The following is an 11,344-nucleotide window of genomic DNA, read 5'->3' as shown; positions in this document are numbered from 1 at the left end:
TCTGTCACCCAGGCTGGAATGCAGTGGGGAGATTGTAGCTCACTGTAACTCTTGGGTTCAAATGATCCTCCTGCCTCAGCCTCCCCAAATGCTGCGATTTACAGGCCTCAACATTTTTTGTTTTTTGGGATGGAGTTTTGCTCTTGTTGCCCAGGCTGGAGTGCAATGGCAAGATCTCCACTCACTGCAACCTATGCCTCCTGGATTTACAGGCGCATGCCACCACACCCGGCTAATTTTTGGGTTTTTAGTAGAGACAGAATTTCGCCATGTTGACCAGGCTGGTCTCGAACTCCTGACCTCAGGCGATCCACTTGACTTGGCCGCCCAAAGTGCTGGGATTACAGGCGTGAGCCACTGCTCCCGGTCATTTTTTTTTTTTTTTTTTTTTTGAGACGGAGTCTTGCTCTGTCGCCCAGGCTGCAGTGCAGTAGAGCGATCTCGGTTCACTGCAACCTCCCCCTCCCGGGTTGAAGCGATTCTCTTCCCTCAGCCTCCCGAGTAGCTGGTATTACAGGAGCCTGTGACCACGCCTAATTTTTTTGTATTTTTAGTGAAGATGGGGTTTCACCATGTTGGCTAGACTGGTCTCGAACTCCTGACCTCACACAATCCACCCACCTAGGCCTCCCAGAGTGCTGGGATTAAAGGCTTGAGCCACGGCCCTCGGCCTTTTTTTCTTTTTATCAGCTGAATTTAAGATTCAAAACATTTTTTAATTTTATTTTTTAAATTTTATGTTTTTACTTTAACAAATATAGAAAAGTGCACACTTCATAATCTTAACAAACTCCCCACAATTCTCGATAGGAAGTGTGTGTACGGCACGAACACATCACGCTGTAAATGGCAGGATTCTGGAAAAGAACAAAATCCTTTGAGCTCAGGCGCTGAGTCCCGCCACCGTCTGGCAGCCCAGGCTAGGGTCCGCGCCTGCGCAATGGGAGCCGGCCGGCCAGGGAGGAAGTCGGAATGAAGGAAGCCCCGCCCCTTTCCCGGCTTCCTCCTCCCCTCGACTCTACCCAGCTTGCGCTCCCCAGCTGCAAGTCGGCCGCGCTTTGCCTGTCAGCGCTTGGAGCTTTCTGCGTCCCTTCCCGCTGCGCCTGCGCGGTCCCGCCTCGCCCCACGCGCGGGCTCGCGTTTCGGTTTCCCCAGACCTGCTCGCAGCACCCTGCTGTCTTCCCGGTCCGGCCCGCTGCCCGCGGCGCCAGCACCATGGTGGGTACCGTGACGTCAAAAGGGGGCGCCCTCGGGGACCTCGCATGGTTGGGGCAGGGGGATCTGGCCTTTGTCCCCCTAGGCTGGAGTTAGGTCCGGAGTTTTTATCTTCATCTTTAGTACTGTACTGTTCCTCAGGTTCATTAAGGAGGCACTGAGAACAAATGGGATATTTTTTCCATGATGAGGGAAAAAAACCCAACCCTGAGAGAGATTCAGTGGGGATAGCGGGAGACGGAAAAGTTAGACCTCAGAGCACTTCTCTGCCAGGCAAGCTTCGGCAGGGTGCGGGTGGGATATTTTCTACAATTCATTGAAAGGAGTGGGCAGGTACCCGAGAAAGGTGGTCGATTGAGAGAGCACAGTGGGGAGGCCGACGTATGCAGGGCAGAGTCTCTCTGGGACTTTAAGTGATGGGCTCAATGCAGTGTGCAGAATAATTTGGGCTCCAGCCCTTCAGCTCTGTCAACCAATTATTCTTTCCTGTGAAATTTTGAGAACTGTCAGGGATGCAGTGGGGTTCACAATACCAGTATTTGGTAATACTGGCAAGGGACACTCCTCCCTACCATGCTCCTTCCCACATGATGGTTTTCCCCCTCTCTCCCAATAGCTCTTCTATTCTTTTTTCAAGTCCCTTGTGGGCAAGGATGTGGTCGTGGAACTAAAGAATGACCTGAGGTAGGTACTTGTTCCAACAAGTCTGTTGGGGGTGGGTGTGCCCAGGGCCCTGGAACCTCTTTAATTTGAGAAATATTTCAGGGCTAGGCGAGGTGGAAGATGTACAGAAGAAATAAATGGATAGGGTGCAGTGGCTCAAGCCTGTAATCCCAGCACTTTGGGAGGCTGAGGAGGGAGGAAAGCTTGAGCCCAGGAGTTTGAGGCTGCAGTGAGCAGTGATTACTCCATTGCACTCTAGCCCAGGCAATAGAGCAAGACCCCATCTCTAAGAAAAATTTTAAAATTTAGCAATAAATAAATGCCTTGTGCCTTAAATTTACAGATAAGCTTAGAGATTGTATCGTGTATTGGAAAACAATACAAAGCAATATATAGTTTAAAGAGTAAATACAGGTCAGGCGCGGTGGCTCACGGGCTGGACGTGTGGCTCATGCCTTAATCCCAGCACTTTGGGAGGCCAAGGTGGGCGAATCACGAGGTCAGGAGTTCAAGACCAGCCCGGTCAAGATGGTGAAACCCCGTCTCTACTAAAAATACAAAAATTAGCCGGGCACGGTGTCTGGTGCCTGTAATCCCAGCTACTCGGGAGGGTGAGGCAGGAGAATCGCTTGAACCTGGGCGGCAGAGGTTGCAGTGAGCTGAGATCACACTGCTGCACTCCAGCTGGGTGACAGAGTGAGACTCTGTCTCAAAAAAAAAAAAAAAAAAGTAAGTACTAGGCTGGCCATGGTGGCTCACACCTGTATTCTCAGCACTTTGGGAGGCTGATGCAGGAGGATCACTCGAGTCCAGGATGTCGAGACTAGTCTGGGCAACATAGTGATGAGACCTCTATTTCTATAAAAAATTAGCCAGGTGTAGTGTACATGCCTGTAGTCTCAGCTATTCGGGAGGCTGAGGTGGGAGGATCACTTGAACCCAGGAGGTCGAGGCTGCAGTGAGCCATGATTGTATCACTTTACTCCAGCCTGGGTGACAGAGGAAGACTCTGTCTCAAAAAAAGAACAGGCCAGGCCGGGCGCGGTGGCTCACGCCTGTAATCCCAGCACTTTGGGAGGCCGAGGCAGGCGGATCACGAGGTCAGGAGATTGAGATCATCCTGTTTAACATGGTGAAACCCCGTCTCTGCTAAAAATACAAAAAATTAGCCAGGCGTGGTGGCAGGCTCCTGTAGTTCCAGCTACTTGGGAGTCTGAGGCAGGAGAATGGCGTGAACCCGGGAGGCGGAACTTGCAGTGAGCCAAGATGGTGCCACTGCACTCCAGCCTGGGTGACAGAGCGAGACTCCGTCTCAAAACAAAAAAAAGAAAGAAAGAAAAAGAACAGGCCATAGGCCGGGCACGATGGCTCATGCCTGTAATCCCAGCACTTTGGGAGGCTGAGGTGGGTGGATCACGAGGTCAAGAGAGCGAGAACAGCCTGGCCAACATGGTGAAACCATGTAGTGTATCTAATACCTCCTAGCATAGGCCAGTTATATGATAGGTGCTTAAAGAAAGAAAAATAATATCCGAAGACGTATTGACTAAGCACTATTCTGAATACATTTATTGATTGATTTCTCAAACACTCCTAAGTAATATATACTATTGCTGTTTTACACGAGGAAACTGAGGCTTAGATCAGCTATACCACTTGTTCAAGTCTACAAAACTAGTAAGTGACACAACTGAAATATGATTCTGTCCAGCTTTTTTTCTTTCTTTTTTGTTTTTTGAGATGGAGTTTCAGTCTGTCACCTAGGCTGGACTGCAATGGCGTAATCTTGGCTCACTGCAGCCTCTGCCTCCTGGGTTCAAGCAATTCTCTGCCTCAGCCTCCCGAGTAGCTGTGATTACAGGTGCCCACCACCATGCCCGGCTAAATTTTGTATTTTTAGTAGAGATGGGGTTTCACCATCTAGGCCAGGCTGGTCTTGAACTCTCGACCTTGTGATCCACCTGCCTCAGCCTCCCAAAGTGTTGGGATTACAGGCGTGAGCCACTGCGCCTAGTCCTACTTTCTTTCTTAAAATAATATTTATTTATTTAAAAATTAGAGAGAGTGCCTCACTTTGTTGCTCAGGCTGGTTTCAAACTCTTTGAGTTCAAGCAATCCTCTTGCTTCAGCTTCCCAAAGTGCTGGGGTTACGCGCATGAGCCAGCACGCCTGGCCCTGTACTTATCTGTACAGTCCTTTAAATAATATGTACATTTAGGCCAGATGCGGTGGCTCACACCTGTAATCCCAGCACTTTGGGAAGCCGAGGCGGGTGGATGCCTGAGGTCACGAGTTTGAGATCAGCTTGGCCAACATGGTGAAACTCCATCTCTACTAAAAATACAAAAATTAGCCAGATGTTGTGTTGTGCGCCTGTAATCCTAGCTGCTCGGGAGCCTGAGGCTGGAGAATCACATGAACCCGGGAGGCGGACGTTGTAGTGAGCTGAGATCAGGCCACTGCACTCCAGCCTGGGCGACAGACTGAGACTCCATCTCAAAAAAAAAAAAAAAAGTACATTTAAAATATTGATACCTGTTATTACCTCATTATCCTTTAGAAAGATGGGATCAATTGTATTCTCTTCCCAAAAGCGTCTTCCACATTTATTTTTTTGAGATAGGGGTCTCACTCTGTTGTCCAGGCTGTAGTGCAGTGGCACCACCATAGCTCACTCAGCCTCCTGAATAGCTGGGGCTATATGCCACCATGCCCAGCTAATTTTTTAATTATTTGGAGAGGCAGAGTCTCACTGTGTTGCCGAGGCTAGTCTGAAACTCTTGGGCTCAAGCAGTCCTGCCACCTTGGCCTCCCAAAGTGCTGGAATTACAGGCGTGTGCCACTGTGTCTGGCTGTCTTCCACATTTCTGTGTGAGATAATTTCTTCATGGGTTACACGTTGACATGGCAGGGAATGGTGAGGAGAGGGACTTAAGGGCCTTTGCGTTTTAGAACACAGGTTTCCGTTTGTAGCACTGGCAATGCAAGTGATATTGATGTGTATAGATTGGGGCCACAGAGCAAGACAAGTACGGTAATCACTATCAGTCTTAGGCAATTTGGTGTGATGACTTGTTTTTGATTCTCCTCTTTTCTCCTTCCTGGGCCTTTTACATGGGAAGCCTAACTGTTGTGTTATAACCCTAGGCCCTAAAGTACCTTTTTTTTTTTATTTTATTTTGTTTTTGAGACAGAGTCTTGCCCTGTCGCCCAGGCTGGAGTGCAATGGTGTGATCTCGGCTCACTGCAACCTCTGCCTCCCGGGTTCAAGTGATTCTCCTGCCTCAGCCTCCCTGGTAGCTGGGATTACAGGCATGCGCCACAACGCCTGGCTCATTTTTTGTATCTTTAGTAGAGACAGGGTTTCACCATGTTGGCCAGGCTGGTCTCCAACTCCTGACCTCGTGATCTGCCCACCCCAGCCTCCCAAAGTACTGGGATTACAAGTGTGAGCCACTGCACCCGGCCGTAGTAACATTTCTTTTCTTTTTCTTTTTTCTTTTTTTTTTTGAGACGAGTCTCGATCTGGTCGAGTCTACGCCAGGCTGGAGTGCAGTGGTGCTGTAACCTCCCACTCCCTGGTTCAAGTGATTATCCTGCCTCAGCCTCCCGAGTAGCTGGGATTATATGCATGCACCACCACGCCCAGCTAATTTTTGTATTTTTAGTAGAGAAGGGGTTTCACCACGTTGGCCAGGATGGTCTCAATCTCCTGACCTTGTGATCTGCCCACCTTGGCCTCCCAAAGTACTGTGATTACAGGTGTGAGCCACTACGCCCAGCCTTCTTTTTTTTCTATTTATTTATTTATTTTTGTTTGAGATGGGGTCTCACTCTGTCACCCAGGTTGGAGTGCAGTGGCGTGATTTCGGGTCACTGCAACCTCTGCTGCCTGGGTTCAAGTGATTCTCCTGCCTCAGTCTCCCAAGTAGCTGGGATTACAGGTGCCTGCCACCATACCTGGCTAATTTTTGTATTTTTAGTAGACATGGGGTTTCACCATCTTCCTCAGGCTGGTCTTGAACTCCTGACCTCGTGATCCACCTGCCTCAGCCTCCCAAAGTGCTGGGATTACAGACGTGAGCCACTGCACCCGGCCTTTTTATATTATTTTTAAAATTTTTCATAGAGACAGAGTCTCGGCCGTGTTGCCCAGGCTGGTCTTGAACTCCTGGACTCAAGTAATCCTCCCACCTCAGCCTCCCAAAGTGCAGTGACTACAGGTGTGAGCCAACATGTGTGTGGCTTTAAAGTGACTTTTCTGTTGGGATGAGAAAGAAGATCTTTCTCCTTTTTTTTCCTTGAGACAGGGTCTCACTCTGTTGCCCTGGCTGGAGTGCGGTGGCGCGATCTCGGCTCACTGCAACCTCTGCCTCCTGGGTTCAAGTGATTCTTCCACCTCAGCCTCCCGAATAGCTGGGATTACAGGTGCATGCCACCACTCCCAGCTAATTTTTTGTATTTTTAGTAGAGATGGGGTTTCACCATGTTGGCCAGGCTGGCCTCAAACTCCTGACCTCAAGTGATCCTCCTGCCTCAGCCTCCCAAAGTGCTGGGATCACAGGTGTGAGCCACCACGCCTGGCCAAAAGTTCTTTCTCTTATGTTTGTTGTCAGACCACTTTTGTGCTATGTATCTCCCCCTCCTTAAGGGACTTAATAAAATGACACCACTTTGTACAATTCCCAAATGTTATTTCACTGCTGGAGATGGTGGGGTGCTGTCAAATGTTTTTCAGCAGCTAGCAATATGGTGAGAACATTACTGAGGCAGTGGGTTTCAGATACTGGGTGTTTGTTTTTGTTTTTGTTATTAGGCAGAGACCCTCTGTCTCAAAAAAAATAATGATTGCCTAGTACTAGTTCATTTAAATTAATTTCCTAGAGTATATTTAAGTGAATCTTTTCTTTTTTCTTTTTTTTTTGAGACAGATCCTTACTCTGTCACCCAGGCTGGAATGCAGTGGCATGATCTTGGCTCACTGCAACCTCTACCTCCTGTGTTCAAATGATTCTCGTGCCTCAGCCTCTTGTATACCTGGGACTACAGGCATGCACCACACACAGCTAATTTTTGTATTTTTGTATTTTATTTTTAAATTTTTTTTTTTTCTCCTGGGTTCAAGTGATTCTCGTGCCTCACCTCCTGAGTAGCTGGGATTACAGGTGCACACCACAATGCCCAGCTAATTTTTGTATTTTTTTTTTTTTGAGACGGAGTCTTGCTTTGTCACCCAGGCTGGAGTGTAGTGGTGTGATCTCTGCTCACTGCAAGCTCTGCCTCCCGGTTCACGCCATTTTTCTACCTCAGCCTCCCAAGTAGCTGGGACTACAGGTGCCCGCCACCATGCCCGGCTAATTTTTTGTATTTTTAGTAGAGACGGGGTTTCACCGTGTTAGCCAGGATGGTCTCGATCTCCTGACCTCGTGATACACCCGCCTCGGCCTCCCAAAGTGCTGAGATTATAGGCGTGAGCCACCACGCCCGGCCAATTTTTGTATTTTTAGTAGAGATGGGGATTCGCTGTGTTGGCCAGGCTGGTCTTGAAGTCCTGGCCTCAGGTGATCCGCCCACCTTGGCCTCCTAAAGTGCTGGGATTATAGGCATGAGCCACCGCACATGGCCCAGACGCTGGGTTTTAAAGACTTTCAGAATTTTACAAAAATTGGGGCAGAGAACTGCTAACTTTATTTTTGGCAAGATAAGGACGTTTTAAAAACTGCTATTTATTACGATTATTTTTATTTATTTATTTTTCTTGAGATGGAGTCTCACTCTGTCACCCAGGCTGGAGTGCAGTGGCTCGATCTCGCCTCACTACAACCTCCACCTCCCGGGTTCAAGTGATTCTCCTGCTTCAGCCTCCCGAGTAGCTGGGATTACAGGCGTCTGCCACTATGCCCAGCTAATTTTTTGTATTTTTAGTAGAGATGGGGTTTCACGATGTTGGCCAGGCTGGTGTCGAACTCCTGACCTCGTGATTCGCCTGCCTCGTCCTCCCTAAGTGCTGGAATTATAGGCGTGAGCCACCGTGCCCGGCCACAATTATTTTATTTTATAACTTTAAAATAGAGATGAGGTCTTGCTATGTTGTCTGGGCTGTTCTCCAGCTGGCTTCAGGCGATCCTCCTGCCTCAGCCTCCCAGAATGCTTGGATTACAGGCGTGAACAACCATTCCCAATCAAAGGCTGTTTTTTTAAATTTTTGCACCATTCTCTCAAAGAGCACTGGTGTTTTGATAGCATTCCTCAAATAGCATTTCAAGGGGCTCGAGGACTGGGGAATGGAGAGGACATCACTCATGCCTGCATCATCAAGAGTAATGCTACCTACCTTTATCCACATATGGGCTCTGGTTCCAAAGCAATAAATGTTTGAAAATAGCTAGCCTGGGTGACATTCACAGTGAGACCCTTTCTCTAAAAAAAAAAAAAAAGTCGGGAATGGTGGCTCATGCCTGTAATCCCAGCACTTTGGGAGGCTGAGGCGGGCAGATCATGAGGTCAGGAGATCGAGACCATCCTGGCTAACATGGTGAAACCCCGTCTCTACTAAAAATACAAAAAATTAGCCAGGAGTGGTGGCCGGCATCTGTAGTCCCAGCTACTCGGGAGGCTGAGGCAGGAGAATGGCGTGAACCTGGGAGATGGAGCTTTCAGTGAGCCGAGATTGTGCCACTGCACTCCAGCCTGGCCGACAGAGCGAGACTCCATCTCAAAAAAAATCAGCTGGGCATGGTGGCTCAAGCCTGTAATCACAGCTACTCAAGTGGCCGCAGTGAGCCATGATCACGCCATTTCACTCCAGCCTGGGCCATAGAGTGAGACCCTGTCGCAAAAAAAAAAAAAAAAAAAAATAGCTGATGGTTTTGGGAGTCACACAGACTTGGACTGAAGTTCCTGTTTGTTCTAAACTCATAAAGTTTAAAACAACCTCTCTGAGCCCCTGGAAGGTAATAACTACTTTGAAAGATGGCTGTAAAGATTACAAATACTATATAGAATACAGGTCTAGCCTTTACCAGTTGTTTAATGGTAGCTGTTAAGAATAGGTTGGTTTGGCCGGGGACAGTGGTTCACACCTGTAATCCCAGCACTTTGGGGAGCTGAAGTGGGCAGATCGCCTGAGATCAGGAGTTAAGGAACAGCCTGGCCAACATGGTGAAACCCCATCTCTACTAAAAATAAAAAATTAGCCGGGCATGATGGCATGCACCTGAAGTCCTAGCTACTCAGGAGACTGAGGCAGGAGAATCGCTTGAACCTGGGAGGCAGAGGTTGCAGTGAGCCAAGATCACACCACTGCACTTCAGCCTGGCTGACAGTGAGACTCCATCTCAAAAAAAAAAAAAAAAAATGGATTGATTTAGGGAGAGGAGATGTGGGGTTGAAAATAAATTACTCTGTTAGTTGTCTTTCCTACTCCAGGGCTTAGGAATGCCCCCTTTTGGTTCTACCTTTTCTGACATCCTCAAGTCCTTGACTTCTCCCAGTCATGTTCATCCCAGCTCTGAAGTCACCTCTATTTTGACTTTGTTATAAACTAATTTGATTCTTCTCTCCCTCTGCCCTTGACAGCATCTGTGGAACCCTCCATTCTGTGGATCAGGTGAGATATAGCACAGGCCCCAGAATTGGTTCCTGGAGAAGGAGAGGGGAGAGCTTAAGGGTTGGGTTCTTACATCATGTCTCTAGGGTTAATAATGGTGTTCGTCGGCCAGGCGCGGTGGCTCACGCCTGTAATCCCAGCACTTTGAGAGGCTGAGGCCTGAGGTCAGGAGTTCAAGACAAGCCTGACAAACATGGTGAAACCCCGTCTCTACTAAAAATACAAAAAATTAGCCGGGCGTGGTGGTGGGCACCTGTAATCCCAGCTAGTCGAGAGGCTGAGGCAGGAAAATCATTTGAACCCAGGAGGCGGAGATTGCAGTGAGCCGAGATGGCACCATTGCACTCCAGCCTGGGCAACAAGAGCAAAACTCTGTCTCAAAAATAATAATAATAATAATAATAATAATAATGGTGTTCATCTTCCTTTCCTAGTATCTCAACATCAAACTAACTGACATCAGTGTCACAGACCCTGAGAAATACCCTCACATGGTGAGTTGGGGTCTGTGGAGAAGAGGAAACACCTCTAAAGCAGGAGGCCCCTGGGTGGTTAGAGGACATTTTTAAGGGTGTTTTCATATTTGTCCATCTTTGTCTAGTTATCAGTGAAGAACTGCTTCATTCGGGGCTCAGTCGTCCGATACGTGCAGCTGCCAGCAGATGAGGTCGACACACAGTTGCTACAGGATGCGGCAAGGAAGGAAGCCCTGCAGCAGAAACAGTGATGGCTCCTCCTCCTCTTCCCCTCCCTCTTTCATTGGTGACCCATAACCCCAAGTCCCAGCCCAGAATCCCTAACCCCCAATACTTGAAGGGGTTTTGTTTTTTTAATAATGATGGTTTTGTGGGGTTTTTTTTAAGGGATGAGTGGATGAGAGGAGTAATAGGGAACAGCTATCCTCTCTTGAGAAGGGGAGGATAAGTAGGCTGGGAAACTTCAAAGCCTTCCCAGTCCCCAGCACCTGCCTTTCTCACTACTTCTCTGGAGATGGTAGGAGAGTTTCCTAGGTCTTTCCAGGGCAGCATGTGATTCATTTGGGGATGGAAGGAATCTGTCCCGCATCGGGAATAAAATTTATGATGCAAATTTGTGTTTTGGTTCTGTTACTATGTGTTGGGCAGGGGGCTGGGACATAGAAAAGGATGTCGAATTCATCCAAGCCCCTGTTACTCTGCGTTAACCCAGCCAAGAATCCAACTCAGCTTCCCACTACTCTCCTTGGTATAAAGCATATAATACAGTTGCTCTACACCATGTTTCCCCAACATGTCCCTACCTGTATGTTCTCCCTCTGGCCTTTTGTTTATACCATACCTGCAACTGGAGTGCTTGCTGTCCTTCCATTAATGTGATAGTGTCATAAGATACATTTCATGCTACAAGACTTCACCAATCCAACCAAATCAGTACATGTTTTCTGAATATGTATAGAAGATAAATACAAGTGATGTAATTTATATTTTAGAGAAAAGTTGTGACTGGGAATTACTAAACTTCATTCACTCATTCAGCAAATACGAGTTCATGATACAGATGAGACTTCTCAGCCTTAAGGGACCCTTAGAGACCATCTAGTGTGACCCTCCTTTTTGTTTCTGAGACGGGAGTCTCACTCTGTTGCCCAGGGTGGAGTGCACTGGCTTGGTCTGGCTCACTGCAACCTCCGCCTCCCAGTTCAAGCGATTCTCCTGCCACAGCTCCTGAGTAGCTGGGATTACAGACGCCCACCACCATGCCCGGCTAATTTTTTTTTTTTTGAGATGGAGTCTCACTTTGTCACCCAGGCTGGACTGCAGTGGTGTGATCTTAGCTCTGCAATCTCCTCCTCCCAGGTTCAAGTGATCTTGCCTCAGC

General features: G+C 48.1%; 1 protein-coding gene across 1 annotated transcript; it reads left to right on the top strand.

Moving 5' to 3' along the window:
• The first annotated feature begins 930 nt into the window (after positions 1-930).
• On the top strand, positions 931-10,576 carry LSM2 (LSM2 homolog, U6 small nuclear RNA and mRNA degradation associated). Its single transcript, XM_019028890.2, has 5 exons — positions 931-1,218; positions 1,832-1,899; positions 9,457-9,487; positions 9,922-9,981; positions 10,089-10,576. The coding sequence occupies exons 1-5, from the start codon at positions 973-975 to the stop codon at positions 10,212-10,214; spliced, it is 531 nt and encodes a 176-aa protein (XP_018884435.2). The 5' UTR covers positions 931-972; the 3' UTR covers positions 10,215-10,576.
• Positions 10,577-11,344: the final 768 nt, after the last annotated feature.

The sequence above is a fragment of the Gorilla gorilla genome, chromosome 5 (genome assembly GCF_029281585.2).
Source record: "Gorilla gorilla gorilla isolate KB3781 chromosome 5, NHGRI_mGorGor1-v2.1_pri, whole genome shotgun sequence".
In the NCBI taxonomy this organism is placed as follows: Eukaryota; Metazoa; Chordata; class Mammalia; order Primates; family Hominidae; genus Gorilla; species Gorilla gorilla.
This window is presented reverse-complemented; position numbering and strand designations above follow the sequence as displayed.

Bases quoted from the DNA above. Each gene is read 5' to 3' on its own strand.
- LSM2 (XM_019028890.2), top strand. From the start codon at position 973: ATGAAGGAAGCCCCGCCCCTTTCCCGGCTTCCTCCTCCCCTCGACTCT. The intron at 1,219-1,831 runs GTGGGTACCGTG...CTCTCCCAATAG, and splicing joins CCCGCGGCGCCAGCACCATG to CTCTTCTATTCTTTTTTCAA. The intron at 1,900-9,456 runs GTAGGTACTTGT...TGCCCTTGACAG, and splicing joins GAACTAAAGAATGACCTGAG to CATCTGTGGAACCCTCCATT.